The 24,277-nt window shown below is 43.1% G+C and overlaps 1 protein-coding gene across 5 annotated transcripts in view; it reads left to right on the top strand.

Moving 5' to 3' along the window:
* The first annotated feature begins 8,811 nt into the window (after window positions 1-8,811).
* st7l (suppression of tumorigenicity 7 like) overlaps window positions 8,812-24,277 on the top strand; it is a 55,536-nt gene continuing 40,070 nt past the window's right edge. For all 5 annotated transcript variants that reach the window (XR_008809869.1, XM_056275206.1, XM_056275210.1 and 2 more), the window contains exons 1-11: window positions 8,812-8,981; window positions 10,419-10,501; window positions 11,171-11,330; window positions 11,482-11,536; window positions 11,782-11,897; window positions 14,717-14,795; window positions 15,222-15,310; window positions 16,814-16,914; window positions 19,025-19,139; window positions 19,317-19,389; window positions 19,944-20,046. Coding sequence is in view for 4 of the 5 variants with exons in the window: in XM_056275206.1 (XP_056131181.1) it covers window positions 8,813-8,981; window positions 10,419-10,501; window positions 11,171-11,330; window positions 11,482-11,536; window positions 11,782-11,897; window positions 14,717-14,795; window positions 15,222-15,310; window positions 16,814-16,914; window positions 19,025-19,139; window positions 19,317-19,389; window positions 19,944-20,046 (1,143 nt within the window). In the remaining variant the exon portion in view is untranslated. The remainder of the gene's footprint in view (window positions 8,982-10,418; window positions 10,502-11,170; window positions 11,331-11,481; window positions 11,537-11,781; window positions 11,898-14,716; window positions 14,796-15,221; window positions 15,311-16,813; window positions 16,915-19,024; window positions 19,140-19,316; window positions 19,390-19,943; window positions 20,047-24,277) is intronic.

Below are 24,277 nucleotides of genomic sequence, written 5' to 3'. Positions count from 1 at the left end.
GTGTGTGTGTGTGTGTGTGTGTGTGTGTGTGTGTGTGTGTGTGTGTGTGCGTGAGTCAAGTAAATTCTTTATGAGACAGTACAAGCCTGCTCATGCCGTAAGCAATCATCAGCTGTCAATAAAGCTACTTGAGGAAAGGACACTGCTTTCACTGCCTCGCCATGCACGTCCTCTCCTCGAGGAGCTTTATTGACAGCTGATAATTAAAGAATGTACTTGACTCACTGGATTATCTCGCTCCTTATTTGTTGAGCACTTTCCCTACCTTTGAGTGTTTTAACAAAGTTATATTGACGGTGTACTATATATATAATGGTCGACAGTGTATACATGCATAAATACATATGTACGTAAGTACATACATACACACACACACACACACACACATATATATATATATATATATATATATATATATATATATATATATATATATATATATATATACATCCATCCATCCATTATCCAAACTGCGTATCCTGCTCTCAGGGTGGCGGGGGATGCTGGAGCCTATCCCAGCAGTCATTGGGCGGCAGGCGGGGAGACACCCTGGACAGGCCGCCAGGCCATCTGACATTGTAAAAGAGTTAATAAAATCTTAAATATCATCTGTTTAGTCGTTTGTTGCCTCGAGGTGGTCTGCTTCCATTTTGCTGAAATTGATTGCTCCTCTCATCAAACAGTGCGTCCCTGCAGGTTCCTCTGAAGCCGTGGGCAGGCTTAACAGGGCACCAGAGTGGGAGCAACCCAAAAAGGTGACAGAACGTAAATCTGTGTACGGACCAGTAGCAGCAGCGGGATGAATGCAGAGTTGGAGCAGTGGAACATTCAGATGGCACACAGTGATCAACTTTGGTCATTCTAAATCAAAGACCACATTACATATTGTATATGATATATAATATCATATACAATATATTATATATATATTGTATGTTATATGTAATGTTCGATAGTGCATAGAGTCTATAAAAGCATGTAAGTCATTAATATTTGAAAGCACTCAGTTAGATATTAAGTATTTACAAGCTGTGTTCCCAACATGTATTTTCATTCACTGCAGTTCAAGTTGTTATCTAATTAGTGTCACCAAGGAAGTCAACAAGATCACCGCTTCCATCACAAAATATGAGTTAGTACCGAAATATTCAGGTCACATAGAACTTAGTCAGAGCTTTGTAAAGTCCCTGTTTTTTGTAATCTGCTCCTTTTTTCTGTTTCTATGTCATTTCATTCTATTGTATTTGATTGACTTGACTTGTTGATGTGTTTGTTAGTCATAAGTATGGTTAATTCATCTTAATGAAAAGTGTTTGCGTGGTGTGTGATATGTGAGGTGGAACACCGTCCTCCCTGCGGCCTTTGAAAGACCAGCATCCTCCCTCCTGCCATTGGAAAGACCAGCGTCCTCCAGGCTGCGCCATGCCACCCTGCGAACCATCAGTCACCATTAAGAACTTCATTTCCAGAGAAAGGAAACACATCAAAACATGTCCATTCTTCTTTGTTGGATTAATCAAGACAAAGGTTGAATGGGGGGGGGAGTCATTTCTCTGCACGGCTATACGGCGTTCAGATGTGGTCAGACGGTGTGGTCTCCTGATGCATAACACGAAAGAGAGAACATGGATTCTCTGAAAATGAAGTGAAGTGTTTTGAGAGAAATGAGTTGTGGAGGGAGAGCCCCTTCTCGGAGACGTGTAATATAAACTGTGAGGGGGGGGAGGGGGGTGGGGGCAGTGTGGGAGACAAGAAGCAGCTTGGTGAAGTTTCCATCAGCGTGGACCACCAAATGTAGAGCTGGCTGTCTGCCAGTCAGATAGCATGGGCAGATATACAGAGCCCCCCCCCCCACACACACACACACCGTATACACGGCTAAGCTGGTTTTATAAAAACCAAGGGCAGACAGCACCGGGGCACTGTTAGCCAAACTCTAATAGCATTAAATGAACGTGTTTCAGCAGTATTTTTCCCATTGCAGACAATCCTAATTTACTGACCAAATGGACTAATAGCAATCATAGATATTCTGGTGTAAAATGGCGAACGACCAAGAGCGGTCAAAATGACCGCCGGTTTTTAAACTCTATATTCTGTCAAGGATTTGAGATATTAACGCATTGCATATGTTAGTCTGTCTGTTAGGAAACGACTGACGCAAAAATGAACATTTTCACAACTATAATGCTATTTTTAATTTTCAAACAATTCAAACTTCCGAGAGATGTGGTCGAACTTGAATAGCAAAACGGAAAAAGTGAGAATATTACCTGGAAAAACAAACCCGGAAGACACACATTGCTACTCTAACAAAGGTAACAAGGCCTGTAAAACGTGAAATATAAAGAAAGAAAAAAAAGAACTAGAACGACCGTGGGTGGTCATTTTGACCGCCCGCGGTTTTTAAACTCTATATTCCGTCAAGATACATACCCAGTTGAGATATTAATTCATTGTATATGTTAGTATGGCTGTTAAGAAACTAACTGACACCAAAATTCACATTTTAACAACTTTAACACTGTTTTTCAGACAATTTAAAATGGCCGCTGTCCATCGCTTGTAGATACTGCAGCGCCTCGGTGGTTGCCATGGTGCCTCTGTAACGCCCTATCATCAGAAATCAAGTTTAGACCATTGCTCTGCACTGGAGGACGCTAGTGTGTTTCCAGGACAGAGCAATGAACTTCACGAGGGAAATGACGCCACCAACACACGTCATAAATAATGACATGACGCGCATGATCACGCGCAAATTACGTGCGGTCATTTTGACCGGTCATGGTCGTTTTAGGTAGATCTTATCGCAATTTTTTGTGTAATTGATCTAAAACTCATTTTAATGCAAAAAACATGCAATTTTAAGAGCATTCAGGAAGTGACAGGTCTGTATCCCCCCCACCCCACACACACACACACACAAAGTTATTCAACTTAAAAAATCCAAAACCGTCAAAATGACCGGCTCGGTCGTTCTAGTTTAAAGTGGTTATCATGAATTTCGTACATTTTGGTGGAATTGGTATCACCTGGTGGACACAGTTTCAACCCGCATACCCCAGACTTTAATGTTAACCGACTTGTGATCCTGTACGTGCACAAAGCGTTTACATGCAGGGCACAGTTTTTGATTTTTGTGTAACACCGACCAGATAAGGCAAGTCCGGTTCATTTGTACAGCCCAAATTCACAATGCAGTCCTGAAGGGTTTTACAAGCAGTACAACAGTATGCGACATACGACACCCTCTATCCTGGGACCTTAAACTAGTTTACAGGTGGGTTCAAGATGTCCCAGCGGCAGCGTCCATGTTTTGGAGAGGGAGGACCGATCAGCCACGTCATCTGACACGGTGACGTCATCAACAGATCAACTCATAGCAAACATTTAAGTTAACATAATTGGAATTGGATCATGTGTCGCTTTGTACCTTTGTGGCTATCACTTGTTCAGCGCGAAGCCTCAGCGAAATGTCCACTCTGTAACGCAGAAGAAGAAACGATCTTGCAATTGTCCTCATTCCTCCAAGCCATGGGCAGATCATTTCTGATATCTCCCGAAGATAATGCTCTCACATTTCTGCGTTGGTTTGGTAAATCTCACATTCACAAATCCAAGGTGATGGCCTCCAAGCCCAATATTCACTTATTTTACACTGATCTGATATTCTCTTTCAAGTCCCTTACCAACGAGACTCCTAACAGAAAGGCAGTGAAAAACACATCTCATCTTGGAGAAAATATGAAACGCGTTAGACAAGTGAACTGCTTAGTTTTACATTGGTTTGTTTTGTTTCTTTCTGAAAGACTGCCCACATAGTGGCTCTTCCTGGCATCATCTGATCATCGACCTCATTAGTTTATTTTTGTTTCAGCCTTTCCTCGTTTATTTATTTATCGATTTTATTTTATTTTATTTTTCTCATTGATTCATATTGAGACTAGAATGATTACCTCTTGTGTTTTGACTCTCCCCCTGTACTGAAACGCCGGCGTCGTATTGCTGCAATGTAAAAGCAACTACATGATAAAAAAAAACAATAAAAAAAAGTTTCTTGAAAAAAATCCCTTGTGCTGCATATTCATGCAACCGCCTCCTCCTCCTCATTCTTCTTCTTCTGCTTTTTTTTTGTGTGGCAGACTCAACACGTGTAGGCTCCATTACGTTTGAATTCATGGCGGGGTAAGAAAAAAAAACAGCATATAGAGGACCAATGACAGAATGATAATAATAACTTTATTTATACAGCACTTTTTCTAAAACAATATCACAAAGTGCTTTACAAACAAATAAAAACAATAAAACATTAATACCAATACAGTTAATGGCTGCTATGAGAACAGAAGTGGGGAGAGGCATCAAATATGGCATTTTTGATGCAGAAAAGAAAATCCAGATCACATGTCTACGTCAGGCGGAAGAGGTGATCTAGAGTTTCCTCTGACTGATTCTGAAGGCGCGTGTCCTGATTGGCGCAGACAGCTCCTCCCTCTGAAACAACGTGGGGATGTTTGCCTCCCCACGTTGTTCCACACATCCATCCGCACATGGACGTTCGCCTTGCGGACCGGCCTGTGAAGTGACGGCATTTACGTTGAGACGCCGATCGATTCTGTATGGCCAGCAGGGGGCTCCCGAGAGCTTCCGGGGGGGGCAGCGGAGAAGACGGCATGGCCGGATAGACAGCAGACGCCAAAGTGTAAATGAAACCAGAAGCGTTACAGGTGACGGTAGAGCCGCTACGGGACGGGTCCACAGGGCCGCTGACCTTTCACACACACACACACACACACACACACACACACACACACACACACACACACACACACACACACACACACACACACACACACACACACACACACACATACTCGTTTCACTATCCTTATGAGGACCCCTCATTGACTATTCATTTCCTAGCCCTTAACCCTAACCTTAACCACGCAAACGACACGCCTAACCCTAACCCTTACCCTAACCTTAACCTAACCCTTACCCTAACCTTAACCTAACCCTTACCCTTACCCTAACCTTAACCTAACCCTAATCCTAACACTAACCCTAAATCTAAGTCCTAACCCTAAAATAGACCCTTTCCCTTGTGAGGACCGCTGAGATGTCCACATAAGGATAGATAAACACACACACACACACACACACACACACACACACACACACACACACACACACACACACACACACACGTGACCTCACGCCACGCCAGCCTGGACCTTCACGTGTCCGCCAGACCTCTATCTGGTTTTTGTTTAGACACAGTCACATTATTCATCAACTCTTTCTTTTCCACTGTCAGGGAGATATTTCAACTTCTGGCATTTCAGTGAAGACATCAACAATAATGTACGAAAAAAAACCGCTTTGGTATCCGGTTGAATATTTTCATGTACTTTCAAACATTTTTTTTGTCCTCTTTACCGCCGCTGTTTTATTACCATAAGGAGAACAAGTGTTTCTTTCCCGCAGATCTGTTGCTGAATACCACATTTCACCATGACTCACTGCTCATGAGTCACTGGATATCGTCTGAAGTGGAATACATGCGAGCCTGAATACATCCACATTACTTAGTATATGGGCCTGACACGCCGTTCCCCCTTAACTACTCTCTCTCCCTCTCTCTCTCTCTCCCTCTCCCCCCCCCCTCTCTCTCTCTCCCTCTCTCTCCCTCTCTCTCTCTCTCTCTCTCTCTCTCTCTCTCTCTCTCTCTCTCTCCCCCCCCCCCTCTCTCTCTCTCTCTCTCTCTCTCCCCCCCCCCTCTCTCTCTCTCTCTCCCCCCCCCCCCCCCCCCCTCTCTCTCTCTCTCTCTCTCTCTCTCTCTCTCTCTCTCTCTCTCTCTCTCTCTCCCTCTCCCTCTCTCCCTCTCCCTCTCTCCCTCTCTCTCTCTCTCTCTCTCCCTCTCCCTCTCTCCCTCTCCCTCTCCCCCTCTCTCTCTCCCTCTCTCTCTCTCTCTCTCTCTCTCTCTCTCTCCCTCTCCCTCTCCCTCTCTCTCTCTCTCTCTCCCTCTCTCTCTCTCTCTATCATTCTGCTGCGCTCGGGATTGGGCGCCGGTCACACACGCGGTGGGACGCGCTGCAGGTTTGGGTTGCAGCGACTCTGCCTTTTGAGTCGGGCTTCTGCCCCTCCCCACATGAAACGTCAGACTACAACCTCCATCTAAGTCACAAGTGGTGGACATATAGAGCGCAATAATAAAGTGCGTTTGCTGGCAAATTAAATGAAGCCTGGTTTTTTGTTAAGGATATTAAATTTGTGTAAAATGCCAGCAAAAAATCTGAAAAAATCTATTAATTTGTTTAGGGTCTGAGTTGAGAAAATGAATAGAGTGCTCCTATTTGTCTAAAAACAAAACTCAGTTCCATAATAAATCCATAATAAACCAGAGGATATTGCTCTAAAGACGCAAACAACACTGAACGTTGTCTCCAGCAGCAGTTAAAACGTGACTTCGAGCGTCGAGGAGATTAAAGGGGAAAGTGCGCCACCTAATGGTTATAGATTAGATCACAGGCTAGAATGAAAACGTTTCCGTATTAAGTCGCCAGTTCATTTATAAGGAGCATTTAAAACAACCATCGTGGACCAAACTGCTGTATAATTCACAAATACAGCAACAACAACAAAAGGTCAAAACAAAGGGCTTCCAGTCAACACAAAGAAACTGCAGGGATGAAGATTATACACCAACACCCAAGACAGCCTGTACACCAATACACATACACAAATAAACTTACACACACACACACACACACACACACACACACACACACACACACACACACACACACACACACACACACACGCACACACACTTACACGCAGATACAAACATATACAGACACACACATACGCAGATATTTCCACACAGAAACATATACTTACACACATACTTGGACTCACATACACAAACACATATACACATATACACACAGACACGTAAACACTTACACACATACACAGACACATACACAGACACACAGGAGCAGACCGTTTCAGTTGAAAAGCTGAGGTATAGAAATGGTTATTTGGGGCAGGATATGAATGCAGGACGGAGGAAGGATAATGGCTGTCCACAGACAGCTCATGGCCCATGTCTGCACAGAATGATCTGAAGTGAGACGCATTCACCTCACAAAGGTGCACATTTGAGCGATCCCCTGTCCTAAATTATATTAGAGAGAATGTATAGTTGTTTTATTGGAAGACAAAACACATATTTTTTTTATTTGCTTTGCAACCAACCTCCTTCGAAAATGTGACTGAAGCCTCCAACGAAGCTCCCATTCACCCGCTGTGATTGCATAGGACCAGATTCTGTGGTGGCCTCCGGATCACAAGTTCGACTCATTTATCTTAAATAAATGAAGGTAAGGTGGGGAAAAGCAAGCCCCGTTTAAGTTACGTGAGAACGCTTTTTAATCTTCAGATGTCAGACCCACATTTCTGCAATGCTCTGGTTGTTGTTTTCATCTCTGGCTTTCTGAGGCAAGCGAGTTTCACACCGAATTTCGTACATATCTGCTGGTGAAATTAACTGGAGTGAATGTTCACTTCAGCCCAGCTTCTGCCAACGTAGTTTGTTTTCTGACTGTTCCTTCAAGAAGACAAACTAAGAGATGTGGCGAAGCATCGTTTTGTACATGTGGCCCTGAACTGTGGAACAGACCTGAGAACAGCCCCTGCAACAACAGACATGCTGAATAAACCACTTCTTGTTAACGGGGCCTTCACAGTAGAGTAACGGAGCGACTCCTTCTACTTTACCGAGTAACTCCCAGTCTACGCTTGTCGCTTGACCAATTTTGGGTTCTGTCTGTTCTGATTTAATCCATTTTATTTTCATTTATATCATTCCATTTTGTTATTCTTTTATATCGTCTTCGCTCTATTTTGTTAAGATTTAATTTCCTATGTATTTATATCTGTTTCTTCTTTTACCATTATCCTCTTTTTCTCTGGATTCTTTCACTTCACATAAAACTACTTGTCTTGCATTTTAATGTATGAAATGTGCTTTATAAATACAGTTTGATAGATAGATAGAGAGATAGATAGATCAATAGATAGCTAGATAGATAGATAGATAGATAGATAGATAGATGGATAGATGGATAGATAGATAGATAGATAGATAGATAGATAGATAGATAGATAGATAGATAGATAGATAGATAGATAGATAGATAGATAGATAGATAGATAGATAGATAGATAGATAGCTTAGGGGAAAACTCCACTGTTCATTGTTCAACCATACCTATATCTGCTTTTCTAATTCCATACAGAAACGTATCTTCACGTCTCAAACACTCTTTCAAAATACAACTGCTTTTGGACTGGTGACATGACGATATGACGTCATCCAATTTCGTCAACAAGGAGCAAAGTTGCCACTGTTAGGCCCGGGTAGCGTAGCCGTCTATTCCGTTGCCTACCAACACGGGGGTCGGCGGTCCGAATCCTCGTGTTACCTCTGACTTGGTCGGGGCGTCTCTACAGACACAATTGGCCATGTCTGCGGGTGGTAAGCCGGATGTGGGTAAGAGTGGAGTAATTGGCTAATTACAATTGGGGGGGGTAAATAAAATTGCCACTATTAAAAACAGTTACCACTATTCACGTGTTAATTCCGCATAGCTGCTTTTTCACTCCTATAATTCTAACATTGTATTCCATCCCGTTTCATTATTCTATACTATTGTTTCAGTTTGGTTTGAACTCTCCGTTGCCTTTTCAAAATAAAGTGCGGTCTGGTCACGTGACTCGAGTGTTTACAGGCATCCGGGAAAACATGGAGGAGTCTGCCGGTGCTAGCCCTCAGACTCTCGGCTTTGTGGAGAAATTGAAGTCTTGGCTCTCCTGGTCTTGGACTTACATCTGCTTGGTCTGGTTCTGTATGGTGGTGGTGATGATTTACGTCCTGAGAAGTCCCCTGAAACTGCAGGAGAGCTTCGCCTCAGGTGAGCGAAGGCGGCGGCTAGCGGTTAGCCGACGGTTAGCTCTTAGCTCTGACAGCTAGCGGGGAGCCGTCACTCGGCCGTGGGGAGGGAGGGGGTGCAGACTGTATGTATATGTACATATAGATTTGCTTTGTTTTAACGTACTTCTTCTGTGTGCAACGTTTCATGACCATTTAAGTAATACAATCGAGTGGACTAGTATAGACTCGTGAATGGCTGTGTTTTAATGTACTTCCCCACTCTGCAGTTTCATGACCATGGAACGAATAGAATAGAATAGAATACGATACAATACAATACAATACAACACAATACAATGCAATACAACACAATAGCACACACTTACATTCATACGCTATAAAGGTTCACAGGGTAAAGGAGCACCACCTCTTATTATAACTGCATAAGTGTAAAAACGCTCTATTATATGCAGACGGGCAAGACAGTAGTAAATAGAGAAGAGAGGAGTCAAGGTTGGACTGACATTAAAATAATTCATTTTATGCAACGACAACAGCTTTTATACAGCAGGTGACATCGATGTCACCCTCAAAGTTAGGCTTGTTGTCCAGAAAGGTACCAAAATATTCAGATACCCACACGCTCACAATATGCTGATTGCAGTGGGTTAGGGATCAGTTTAGACTAGTCTTAACTCCTGTTCTCAGGACCTTTTTTTCCTTAGTTTTTCTTTTAATCTATCTTATCAATAATTTCCTTGAACTACTTGTGAACCCAGTTCACCTTCTGAATAGTTCCCTGAACTGTGTCAGTAACCCATTTACTTTTCTTTTTGAACCCTATTCACATTTTTCTTACACAAAACAATTGATGTTGCTTATGCTGTTTATGATCTTTACAAAACAGATGTCTCTCATTCCAGCCTTTCTCAGTTCTGTCGGCATTACTTCTCTTTGTCTGTGAAACCTCCCACAGTGCATTATAACACGGTCTGCAGTGCTATTCATGACTATGAAGCTAATACCATTCCAGTGCCACTGGGGGGGGGGGCATAGCACTACTATTGTCAGAAAAAAGAACAAATCTGGCCAGCTTCAAACCACGCAGTGCAAAATCTGTGGCAAGCTAGGTTGCAGAGTAGCTGGGTATTGAAACTGGCAAATAACATTATTGTGCATATAATGAAAAAGATCAAGCTCACTTTTCATTGCAATTAATTACTGCTGGATGGATGCATCTGTTAGTGATCTGTTTGTTTGTGTTTGTTGCATTGTCTTTCAGTCATGTGCAGCACATTGGGCTACAGCAGCCACTGTATGAAATGTGGTATATAAATATTGATTGATTGATTGATTGATTGATTGATTGATTGATTGATAGCACCTGTTGTAAAGAAATTCATATTATCTTGACTTTTACTGTTGAGTTTGCAGTTATGACACTAAGCCTGCTGCCTTCCCTTGTTTACTATTTTAGCATCTGTCTTCTTGAGCACATTGACACCTAAATTCTACGTGGCCCTCACTGGAACTTCCTCTCTCATCTCCGGACTCATCCTGGTGAGCTGTCATCTTCGATCTCCCTTTTATTTACAGATGAATGAAAACACTATTTTTGTTTGTTTGTTTGTTTTTGCATATTCTTCCTCCACGCAAAATACAGTTACTATTTCCTTGAGGGCTTAGTGACAGGCACAACTAATCTACTTGATAACCACAACTTGTGGTAATCTGCTTTAACTTGAATTCAGATCTCTTTCTAAGGTCAACACTATATGCTATACAGACTGCACTTACACCTGGCTGTTTCTGGTAGAAATTTTATCACAATGTGAAAGTGACCACCTTTTGAGGTAGTCTGGCAGATCAAATTGTGTTCCAGTCAGAGTGCATGCTGGTTATACCTTATGTTAACATGCATTTTTCCTTATTCAGATATCTTTTCTGGACAAAGATCGCATGATTATTACCAGGTGTAAATTGGGTCTTAGTCTAAGACCAGCATCACATAAAAGGACAAATCTTTAGTGAAAAAGGCAATTTGGTCAGAGTTCGCCCATATGATGGGCTAGTTCCATGTGAAAAAAAGTCAGCCCATTGATGGGTTACTCCTGTGATAAGAGTTCTTCGTTAAACATGCTTATAACTTTGGTCATCGGGGGATAACTTTTAAGATACTCTGTTTAATATTTTTTCCTTTGTCTAAATCCAACAAACCCCTGGCTGTAGATATTTGAGTGGTGGTATTTTCGAAAATACGGGACTTCATTCATTGAGCAAGTGTCAGTGAGCCACCTGCGTCCTCTCCTCGGTGGGGTGGAGAGCAGCTCCACCACGGGTCTGTTCTCATCAGTCAACGGCGAGGCCGAGCCGAGGCCCAGTGTTTCAGGTATACATTCAAATCCCATCATTAGTCTAGGTCAGATGCATTTCAGTAATGTTCAATGGTCAAACGGGTACCCAGCTAACGATAATGTTGTTTTGATCATAGCTTTATGAAGATTATTGTGCTTATGGTTATTATCACTTCTTTCTTGTAGAATGTAAGGTCTGGAGGAACCCTTTGAATTTGTTTAGAGGAGCCGAATACAGCAGGTATGTGTGTCAACATAACATATGCATCAAGTAATTGCTTGGTTTGTAAAATTACATAGCATGGTTGGTCCTATAATACGTCACAGTTCAATAATCTTCATTACTTGTTAGACCAGTTTCTAATGTGCTGGTTACAGAGTCATGAAAGTATTACCCATCATGAATAAGTATGCTGTGGTCTCACCGTAAAGGAAATAGACTCACTAAAGTGAAAGCATCCCCATCATTTACTCTGTGCACCGCAGGTACACCTGGGTCACTGGAAAGGAGCCCTTAACGTACTATGATATGAACTTGTCTGCTCAAGACCACCAGACCTTCTTCACAGGAGACACCCAGCAGCTGAGGCCAGAGGACACTGGTGAGTATTACCAGATCCCTGTTTTATCAGATGAGGGTAAAGCCACATAGTGCCCATATGTACACTGATGAGCAAAAACATTATGACCACTCAAAGGTGAACCGAATAATGTTGATCATCTCCAAACAAGGGTACATGTCAAGGTGTGGGTAGATTAGATGGTAAGCAAACAACCAGTTCTCGTAGTCAACGTGTTGGATGCAGGAGAAATGGGCAGGACCTGAGTGACTTTGACAAGGGCCACTGTTATGGCCAGATGACTGGATAAGAGCATCTCTGAAATGGCAAGGTTGTAGGGTGCTCCCAGTCAGCAGTGGTGAGTACCTACCGACAGTGGTCCGAGGAGGGACAAACCACAAACTGGCGACAGGGTGTTGGGTGCCCAAGGCTCATTGATGAACGAAGGCTCATCGATGAACGAGGGCAACGAAGGCTATCCCATCTGGTCCGAACCGACAGAAGGTCTACTGTGGCACAAGTCACAGAAAATTTGAATGATGGTTACAGGAGGAATGTGTCACAAACACACAGTGCATCCCACCCTGCTGCATATGGGGCTGCGTAGCCGTAGACCAGCCAGAGTGCCCATGATGACCCCTGTCCACTGTCAAAAGTACCTACAATGGGCACACAAGCATCTAACTGGACCTTGGAACAGTGGGAAATCTCGTTTTCTTTTAGATCACTTGGATGGCCATGTATGTGTGCACCGTTTACCTGGGGAAGCAGTGGCACCAGGATGCACTGTGGGAAGATGACAAGCTGGTGGAGGCGGTGTGATGCTCTGGGCAATGTTCTGCTGGGAAACTCTGGGTCCGGTCATTCATGTGGACTTCAATTTGAGATGTGCCACCTACCCAAACATTGTTGCAGACCAGGTACACCCCTTCATGGCAATGGTATTCCCTGATGGCAGTGGCCTCTTTCAGCAGGATAATGCTTCCTGCCATACTGCACACGTTGTTTGGGAATGGATGGAGGAACATGATGAAGTGTTCAAGGTGTTGCCCTGGCCTCCAAGTGCTCCAGATCTCAGTCCAATTGAGCATCTGTGGGATGTGCTGGACTGACAAGTCCGATCCATGGCGGCTCCATCTTGCAATTTACAGGACTTGAAGGATCTGCTGCTAATGTTTTTGGTGCCAGATACTACAGGACACTGAAGGCAATTTGTCTTCCATATAATGATATATAATGTTTGCTTACTTTTAATCTTTGACCATGTATGACTTATACTATGTTTAACTTGAGTCTATATTGCTTAGAGAGATGGTTAAAGTTCATATGTAGCAGAACAAAGGTAGAGTTATAAAGTGTCTTCTCCATGTGAAAAAATAAAGGCCTATTGTTAACTGTTAGCTGACAGCAGAAGAATGTATAAGAAACTCACTGAGTGTAGCAAAGGCTGTACACAATAGTTGGAGAAACAGCCTTGGTGGGATGTGAGTTGGAAAACATGAGATAAGGAGAAGAACAGACAACTGCCCTTTAAGAGACACTGTACTGTACTGATTGGCGCGCACTCAAGTATCGAGTCTTTGTGCATCTGTTCATGAACATATTAAAGTGTGACAATACTGTAAGAGATTTTTGTCTCACTCCTCATTTATCGTCAGTGGAATTAAATAATTGCCAAGACAACACCTTCAGCACTGTTTTGGTGGCACACAGAGGACTAACAGCATGTTAGACAGGTGGTCATAAGGTTTTGGCTCATCTGTGTGTGTTGTGTGTGTGTGTGTGTGTGTGTGTGTGTGGGCTCCAGCATCCCTGTCACCCTGAGAGCAGGATAAGCGGTTCAGATAATGGATGATGGATGGATGGATATATATATATATATACACACACACACACACACATATATACATATACACACATATATATACATATATATATATGTGTGTGTGTGTGTATATATGTGTGTGTGTATATATATAAATATATATATGTGTGTGTGTGTGTGTATATATATGTATATATGTGTGTGTGTGTGTGTGTGTGTATATATATATATATGTATATATATATATATATATATATATATATATATACCGCCATACTCATTCATACCCTGGTTACGTCCCGTATTGACTACTGCCTACTGCAATTCTATCCTCTTTGGTGTTCCCCTCAAGTGTCTTCATAAACTTCACTTGGTCCAGAATTCAGCTGCCTGTATCATTACCAGAACTCCTTCCATAGATCATATCACTCCTCTTCTTCAGCAACTCCATTGGCTCCCTGTTAAATACTGTATTGACTTCAAGATCCAGCTTCTCACCTTTAAGGCCCTTAATAACCTAGCTTCGTAGTATCTTTCCAAACTCCTTCATATCCACATGCCCTCCCGCACTCTCACAGCTTCTTCTGCACTCCAACTCACTACACCATCAGCCCGCTTGACTACCATGGGGTCTAGAGCCTTCAGTCATTGTGTCTCCCGCCTATGGAGCTCTCTCCCACAAGACATTCACAACACTGACTCTTTCAACCTTCATATCCCATCTCAAAACACCTTTTCAAACGGACATATTCAGTCCGATCCACGCTTCATTGAGTTTTGTGCAGATGATGATTTTATACTTATCTGTTGTGTTAACTTTTTATTGTCTACCCTGCTCTGTTTTGACTTTATGCTTTCTGGTACAGTGCTGCTTGTTTTTTAACTGTATTTTGTAAGGTGTCCTTGAGTGCGCTAAACAGCGCCCACAGATAATTTTGTTTTTGTGTTACTGAATTTTCGACTTTATCATGCTGGACTTCACTCATCAGAAACTGAATTTCACATTGAAATATTGCTGTGTTTACTTTAATTGCAGTGATGCAGAAAGCCTGGAGAGAGAGAAACCCTCAGGCCAGGATCAGAGCAGCCTACCAGGCCATAGAAATGAACCATGAGTGAGTCATTTGTTAAAAATTATACTCATATCAAGCTTTTTTGGAAGCCATAGAAACCACACCCAGTTACCACCTGCTACTCCTTCATCAGCACCCTCATATTCAAGATCAACAACAACAAAACAAACAGTCAGTAAATCACTGAACAAGCTGCACATGTTTGACCTCTGTGACTGCCTGGCTTGTGGAAAGTTTAGAAACATGACACCTGCAGCCTTTAGGGACACACAGTTGTGGTTATGCTGAGGAGATATTGTGTTGTATGGAACTACTCATCATGTTTTCCTTTGAAAGAAAAACAATTATTAAGGCTAGGGTGAAATCTTGAGGCAGTGTTTTTAAAAAAATATCTGGCTATCTTCTTTGTGGGTCTGTTTGGTTTCACGGGGACCTGTGTGTATGTATGTGTGTGTTTTGTGTCCACAGATGTGCTGCTGCCTATGTGCTTCTAGCAGAGGAAGAGGCCACCACTATTACAGAAGCAGAGCGCCTTTTTAAACAAGCGCTGAAAAGTGGTAAGAAAAGACTCAAGTCTAATCAATGAGCCGCTGTAAAATTCTGGGTTACTAGGTTGAAAAATGGCTAAGAGGCCAATGTAGCGAATTCAGGGAGCAGCCAGGAATCCGTCGCAGCCGGGAATCAAACCTGGGTAGCCTGGACCACGGGCGACTGCGCTAACCAGTCAACTAAAGAGTCTGACCCGTTAGCCAAGGGCTAGCTAGTCATCCGTGGTCGTTACACTACCCCGCTCCATTGGGAAGCACGTTCCTGTGCTTCAGCATATCAGCTCCCTCACGCCTCTGGGCACACGTGCTTCCGATGGCCTCACGGTCTCACCATTCCACTTCTGACACCAGTGTAGCGAATTCAAGGGGCAGCCTGGGTTCCGCCGCAGCCGGGAACCGCACCTGGGTAGCCCGCACCACGGGGGACTGCGCTAACCAGTCAACTAATGGGTCCAACCCATTAGTCTTAGGGTCCTGACACACCAGGCCGATGGTCATCTGTCGGCCAATGTCGGGCTAGGGTCTGTGACCCTAGTTTTTGCGGTGTGTCCCGCGCAGTCGGCACTAGTCGGACCCCTGTCGGCAGCTTTTCGGCCGATTCAGCTCGTCGGTGAAAGAGAGGACTTTGATCGGCTGTTCAGCTTAGCGAATCAGTGCAGAACCTACACGCTAGTTGGCTGTTGGCTGTAGTCTTTGCAGTGTGTTCAAGTGCTCCTTTTCTGCCCAGACAGCAGGCGACGTGAGGTGACGCAACAGTCGGCCTTCGTCACAACTAGTCGGTTTGGTGTGTCTGGGCCCTTATTCTAACCCTAAACTGGCAGGTTAAATGTCAGCCTTGTTTATTTCCATATTTCACCTAGACTAAGATTTTTATCCACTCTTTTTGATGGTCATTCACTCCAATTAAGAAACAAATAAGTGACATGCAAGATTTGTCAGCCTCATTTTGCAGAATTTTATCTGCTCTATTGCAAAAAAAACTTAAACAGAATTAAGATTTGAGGTAAACAAACACTGAAGCTGAATATTTAATTTCTTGCCCAACGCTGATTACACACAATTGTTAATTATTTTCTTGTTTTGGTTATGTGAAATAATGAATGCTAACTATCTGAGCTGACTGATTTATTCTTGAAAAATAATGTGAATCCTGATAAATCTCAAGCTGTGTAAATTCACAAGGGTAAATTGAAAGATGTTTATTGGAAATATCAGCATGTTGGTGTGTTCAGGGGTGAAGTCTTAAATGCAGATCTGTTCACCCTTCACTCCACAGCTGGAGCACATGGTTATTAGCAATACCGATGTAACTTCTTAATTTGTTAAGCTTCGTCAACCTAATTACCTGACAATGAACGTTCGCAGCTCGATCATTTTATTTGGGAATCCCTGATCTATGCTATTGAAGTGTGAAATCTCAGCTCAACTGATATCTGTTAATTGAAATGTAAAAACACCACATCATACTTATCCACTTATTAAATGTCTCTTATTTTCTCCTTCCCACCACAGCTGGAAAAGATATCAACCTACTGGTCTACATCAAACGCCGTCTGGCAATGTGTGCCCGCAAACTGGGACGGATCAAGGAAGCAGTAAAAATGATGAGAGATGTGAGTCCCACAGCTCAGCAGCTCACACTGCTTACTGTCTGCTTACTATCTGCTTACTGTACTGTATGCTTCCTGTACGCTTACCAGTGCTCGGGTGGCGCTATCGTCCCACTGCTGAGGTTCACGATTCAAATGCCGGCATTTGGTCAGGTGCCAAAGGGAACACAATTCCCAAACGTTCCTGACTGGGGAGCTGGTAGGGGTAATATGTCCTACCAAGTGAATCCTCCAAGTGTTAGCTGTGGTGGATCTGGAGGAAATAGTGTGAGCCTCTGTACACATTGTGTTCCCCTAAAGCAGTGTTTCCCAACCCAGTCCTCAAGGAACACCTATCCTGCAGATTTTCTTTGCAACCTTGAATAGGTACCTGTTTGTAGTTATTCAACCGATCAGCAATGAATTATGTCAGCTGTTGCACATCTTGCATAATTAAGTGCTGTGAGATGATTGGTTGAGTAAGTACAAGCAGGCCTACCTATGCAGGGTTACAATGAAAATCTGCAAGATAGGTGTTCCTTGAGAACTGGGTTGGGAAACACTGCCCTAAAGAACCTGCAGCTGGCCGGTGAATACAAGTGGTTGGCTGAGTGCTTGTGTGTCTACGCTTTCCTCAACCTGCAAGTCATGCAGTAATTTGATCTAATGCGTACAGAGAATTGGACATGCCAAAATCTGGACAAAAGCAGGAGAAAACCAGAAAAAAAGGATTCAAGGAAGACATTTCACATTTTTGGAACAAATGGGATGCTCTCTGAGTTCATTGATGCCATGTGGTCAAGTAAGATGTCACTGGAACTACTTCAGAATAGTCACTACACAGGGTGTGAAACGTGTTACAGACTTGGATATTGTAGAGTTCTCACTTACCTGGTCTGTCAAAGTGCCTCTTTAGGCTTCCAAAAAGTTTAATGGTCTGAAAAACCCCTCTTGTATTAAGGTATTGAGGTATTACGTAGTCATTTTTATCCAGCACATTTCCAATATTCATTCATTCATTCATTCATCCATCCATCATCAGCCACTTCTCCGGGGTCGGGTTGTGGTGGCAGCAAGCTAAGTAGGGCACTCCAGATGTCCCTCTCCCCAGCAATGCCCTCCAGCTCCTCCTGGGGGAGCCCAAGGCATTTCCAGGCCAGATTGGACATGTAGTCCCTCCAGCGAGTTCTGGGTGTACCAGTTGGACATGCCCGGGAAACCTCCAAAGGAAGGCACCCAGGAGGCATCCTAATCAGATGCCCGAACAACCTCAACTGGCTCCTTTCGATGCAAAGGAGCAGCGGCTCTACTCCGAGCTCCCTCCGGATGTCCGAGCTCCTCACCCTATCTCTAAGGCTGAGCCCAGACACCCTTCGGAGGAAACTCATTTCAGCCACTTGTATCTGCAATCTCATCCTTTTGGTCACTACCCAAAGTTCATGACCATAGGTGAGGTTTGGAACGAAGATTGACTGGTAAATTGAGAGCTTTGCTTTCCGGCTCAGCTCCCTCTTCACCACAATGGTCCGGTACAACGTCCACATTACTGCTGATGCTGCACCAATCCGCCTGTCAATCTCCAGCCCCATCTTACCCTCACTCGTGAACAAGACCCCGAGATACTTGAACTCCTTCACTTGAGGCAACAACTCATCGCCAACCCAGAGGGAGCAATCCACCATTTTCCAGTAGAGATCCATGGCCTCAGACTTGGAGGTGCCAACTCTCGTCCTGGCCATTTCACACTCAGCTGCAAACTGCTCCAGTGCATGCTGGAGACATCTCCAATTTATTGGACAGTTCCAATAAATACAACATAATATAAATTAATATAAATACAATAAAATATATACAATATGCATACAATAAATATTGTTAATTTGGCAAAGGCTATATAATAGTTTATGTTAAATGTTTTTGATAGGTTCATAGGTTCTGCCTTGTGTTTTTTTTTTAATCTTGTTATAAACAGTTGAATGGGCTGAGAAAGCCGCCATGTATTGGGGCATTGCAACATATCCAGTATTGCCAAACATTTTGATCACCAGAAAAAAGTATATTATGTGTATGTAATGGGTTTATTTTGGGTGATGTGTGATAGGTTCACTAATCTCTCCTGTGTCTCTCTTTCCAGTTAATGAAAGAGTTCCCACTGTTGGGAATGTTAAATATACATGAAAACCTATTAGAGGCACTTCTAGAACTACAGGCATATGCTGATGTGCAAGCAGTGCTCGCCAAATACGATGGTAAGACTGCATTTGCCAAATACTTCATCTTTATAATTTCTCAGTCAACTGAACCGATCCTGAAATCCTGCGACTTAATGTTTATGTAGTTGTTTGTTTGTTTTGGGGCTGTTACATTACTATGTATTTATTTATTAAGTGTATTCTTTCATTCATTTATTCATTTTGTCTTCGTAGACATCAGTTTGCCAAAATCAGCGACAATATGCTACACATCTGCACTGCTGAAAGCACGAGCTGTCTCAGATAAGTACGTTTCCTTGTATACGATGTCTGAAACAGAGGCAGCTGATCAATTTATATTTAATTTCGATATGATTTTGACATTTTTTAAAAAAAGTCATGGACCAATTAAAAAAAGTTGTTAACATTGGGTTTAATCATTGTGGATGGGTTTTAAAAGTTCGGGTGTGTGTTTAACAGTTTGTCTCAGATATGCTATCATGTGCCTCAGCTGGCTAGCTTTCCTATGAGTTAGCTAGCTAGCTTGTTGACAGCATCCCGGGCAAGTTCAGCTTCAACAATCAGTGGGTTCAGATGGACAAGTACAAAATATGACTTGCAAAATTTGTTGAGAGTTGGCTGGCTCATATGCGGTATTTGAAACATCATACATTACATCATATGTAATGTTGAAGCACACCTTTCTTCTGGTCATAGAAATTAAGGTAAAAGTTTTGGAGAAGTCATGGTATAGTCATTGCAAACCATTGACGAGAAAGTGAATGAACTCTGTAACTCATTCTATTTGTTGGCTTCTTGTGAATGTCCGGTGCACATGTCCTGTCCATGTGCATATCCCAGATTCTCACCAGAGGCAGCGTCCCGGCGGGGGCTGAGCACTGCAGAGATGAACGCCGTGGAGGCCATACACAGAGCTGTGGAGTTCAATCCGCATGTGCCAAAGGTCAGACATTTGGATTTTTGGACTAAAAGTTTCCACTGGTCATGATGTATGTGCAGCTCAACAAGTGATTAAAAAAAAAAAAAAAACTTAATACAGGCAAGGGCTTAGCAGTGCAAATTCAGTGACAATACTTTAATAGCGATTCATTCCTCTTGATGGCTCTTTTCTAAGGGTTTTTTATTCAAATATTTTTTGTATTGTCATTGACAGATATTTTACCTATAAACTCATTGAAAACTCATTAAAAAGTGATGCGGGTGACCCAGGTTCTGATGCGGGTGACCCAGGTTCACGTCCGTGCTGCGGCGGATTCCCGGCTGCCCCCTGAATTCGCTACAGCATTTTAGGCGGCACGGTGGCGCAGTGGTTAGCGCAGTCACCTCACAACAAGAAGGTCCTGGGTTCGAGCCCCGGGGTAGTCCCACCTTGGGGGTCGTCCTCTGTGTGAACTTTGTATGTTCTCCGCATGTCTGCGTGGATTTCCTCTGGGTGCTCCAGCTTCCTCCCACAGTGCAAAGACATGTAGGTCAGGTGAATCAGTCATACTAAATTGTCCCTAGGCGTGTGTGAGTGTGTGTGTGTGTGTGTGTGTGTGTGTGTGTCGGCCCTGTGGTGGTCTGGCAGCCCGACCAGTGTGTCTCCCCGCCTGCTGCCCAATGACTGCTGGGATAGACTCCAGCATCCTCGCGACCCTGAGTAAGGATAAGTGGTTTGGATAATAAATGAGCTCACTGAAAACTTCTTTTACGCCAAACTTCAGGGAAATGGCAGCTGCAGATCTACTAGCCTGTCAGTCGTCATGGAGTTGAGGCTCTTGTCTGCATACAAGACAGCTGCACTCATTAGAGTTTAACCAAATTTATTAGAAGGGACAACCTAACAGACAGAGAGACAGCATATATAGAGTTACAGGCTGGCAGACAGTCACCAGTCTTGTTGAGAGGTCACCAGTATTGTATCATAGTATTTAACACTGTATTTCAGCTGTATAACCTGACCTAGTATTTAACCTGTAATTTCTGGAGTACAGTACTTCTAGAGCTACTGGAAATATCAAATGTTACCAGCAGATGTCAGTGTAGTTACTTTAAACCTTTCAGTTTTAACACACCTTTAGTATCAACTTGTTTGGTTAATAAAATATTGAGGCTCAAACTTCTGGTTTGTGTCCTATATCTAATACAGTGAGTGTATATATATATATATATATATATATATATATATATATATATATATATATATGTAGGAAGTACTGCTATGTATTAAAATATTTTTTTTCCTACATCTATCTTGATATTCTGCTCCTCATTTGTTGAGCACTTGTATCAACACCATTGATGGTTTCCGGAAAAAAAACCATATATATATATATATATATATACACATTATTTATATCCATCCGTTATCCAAACCGCTTATCCTGCTCTCAGGGTCATGGGGATGCTGGAATGCTGGAGCCTATCCCAGCAGTCATTGTTTTTTTTGGGTTTTTTTTTTCCAATTGCATATCAGTTACAGTATCATATAGTAGTAGTTATTTAGATATAGCTCTGGCTAGAAAATACATGTGTTTCTATCTCCAAGGTGTATGTATCTCTCCAGCCATGTACACTTTTCTCTTCCCACAGGGATTAGGCTAAGGTCTCTCTCTCTCTCTCTCTCTCTCTCTCTCTTTCTCTCTCTCTCATCCACACACATACACACCCTTACCAAGCTGCAGGACAGTCATTTCTGTACCCTTTGTAGTGTATTGATGATTCATCTCTCGCGCCCTTCTTCTTGGAGAGAGAAGGAGAGGTATAGGATTGTGTGTGTGTGTGTAAATCCCAGGTCGTTGGGGGCTGGGGGTGTTGTCAGTCAGTCCTTTGATCCAGCCTTTGATGTAAGGGCCCTCATCCGCCATGTCTCTCCAATTGCCCCCCACATCCACATACACACACGCACGCACATCCACACACACAAACCCTGATCTACACCCTGCCCAGGGGTACTTCTTCTCTCCCCACTCATCACTCACCCTCATCGTCTCTTTTACCCTCTCATCTACCCTCAGCACCCTCCCTTATGCCTCCTTTCATCGCCCTCTTACCCTTTCTTCATAGTGTTGACACGCAGATGCTGGCAGACACAGAGGGAAAAAAATACACACATATATATATAGTACAGCTAAGTGATTGTTTTGGTAATATTATTGCAAAATTAAAAGAATGAAGCTCCATTTGCAAAGAATTCATCACAATTATTAGGCTGATGTCAGAGGGGAAATAAGGCAGTTGTCCACGAATTCATTAAATCAGACTATGTTATATTGGCTACTGCTGTTGAAATACAAGGCTTATTTCAGTTATTTATCGCAGCTCTGATTCAACTTTCTGTGATTCCCTTACCTGGATTATTGAGCATGCATAAAGACATTTTGACTCATTTCGGCGAGGATTGCCTTAAACTTGTACGTGAGTACGAGCAAATGGTGTGTAAGGTGGCGACTACAGGAACCGAGATTCAGCCTCAGGTGCAGACAGAGCAGGATTACACCTAAGAGCCTGCAAATGAAATCTTCTGTCAAGGGCCACCAAGCTAGCAAGATCCTCCAGAAGGCACAGAGTCAGCTGTTGAACAAACGGGTGAGACAAACTAATTTCACCATCGACACTTTGAATGCCAAAGAGGAGCAGATCCAGACTCACATCGCATCTAGATGAGACCACTTTCCAACATGTGATTGAGTTCATGGAGAAGGCTTGTCTAGCACAACATGGAAAGTCAACAACCAGGCAGCAAAAAAAGTTCGGCCTACTAGCTGCACGTCAGAGACATCGGCAGACAACAGACAGCGCCCTCAACAGCAAACAGAGAGACGGATGCCAGACACACGCAATGTAGACAAGTGGGTGAAGAATCTTTCCAACAGACAACTCACCCGGGCAGAGAACGACATCCTTGCTAAGAAGCTGAATTTTGCTGTCACACCGAGACAAATCCTGATAGTGGAACTGTTCACAGCCGCGGAATCGGCGATCCGTAACAACATCACAGACCCGGAAGCAGAGCAACTGCAGACGAAAGTTTCAGCCAGCTTCAGCAATCTGAAGGCGCTGCCGTCCAACATCAGCAGAGATGAGAGGAATGCACTCGTGACTTTCGGTAAGGACAAAAGAATCATCATCCTTCCGGCGAACAAAGGCAGATGCACTGTTGCATTAAACCAGACAGACTATCATGAGAAAGTTATGACGTTACTCAGCAAAATACTTATGAGCCCCTGAAACGAGATCCAGGCAGTGGTTACAAGAAAAAGGTGATAGATTGTCTGAAGCTGTTAGAACAGGACAATGCTATTGACAGAATTTTGTACCACAGATTACACCCACGGGAAGCTACACTTAGTCTGTATGGTTTACCTAAGCTACATAAACAAGATGTGTCAGTAGGGCCCATTGTTTGTATGATTAACTCAGTGACCTATAACATCTCTAAGTTTCTGGCATGTATACTTAACCTGTTGGTAGACAGTAGTGAACATCACATTCAGAACACTATGGATTTTGTGGCTAAGGTGAGGGACATAATTATGGAGGTGGATGAAACAATGGTCTCGTATGATGTTACGTCTCTCTTCACCTGCGTTCCTGTTGCTGAAGCAGTGGAGGTGATCTGTAGGAAATTACAGGATGACCCCCACCCTTAGCAATAGGACCACCCTTAACACTGACCATGTGTGTCTGCTCCTGAAGCTGTCTTCAGTCCACGTACTTAACATACAGGGGGCAGTACTATAGGCAGAGACATGGGGGCGCTATGGGTTTCCCAGTCTCACCTGTAGTGGCTAACTTGTGTTTGGAAGAAATGGAAAAGAGGGTTCTGATGTCCTATCCAGGGACACCACCCAGCCATTTGTTCAGATTTGTGGACAACATGGGTTAAAATTAAATCTCAATGTACCACATTTTACCGACCACATTAACTCGGTGGACAACCACATCAAGTTCACCAGGGAGGATGTGAAAAATGACAGCTTAGCCTTCTTAGACTGTGAAATTGCAATTGGTGATGGGGGACATTTGATTATTGTTTACCATAAACCAACACCATACTGATCAGCCATACATAACCAACACCAACACCATACTGATCAGTACTTAAGGATTGACTCTCACCATCCACTGGAGCACAAACGAGGAGTCATCAGGATGCTGTACCACTGAGCTGACAACGTCCTCACTGACACAGC

Source organism: Lampris incognitus, chromosome 2 (genome assembly GCF_029633865.1).
Source record: "Lampris incognitus isolate fLamInc1 chromosome 2, fLamInc1.hap2, whole genome shotgun sequence".
NCBI classification, from domain to species: domain Eukaryota; kingdom Metazoa; phylum Chordata; class Actinopteri; order Lampriformes; family Lampridae; genus Lampris; species Lampris incognitus.
The sequence above is the reverse complement of the archived record's forward strand: the minus strand, read 5'-3'. Positions and strand labels throughout refer to the sequence as shown.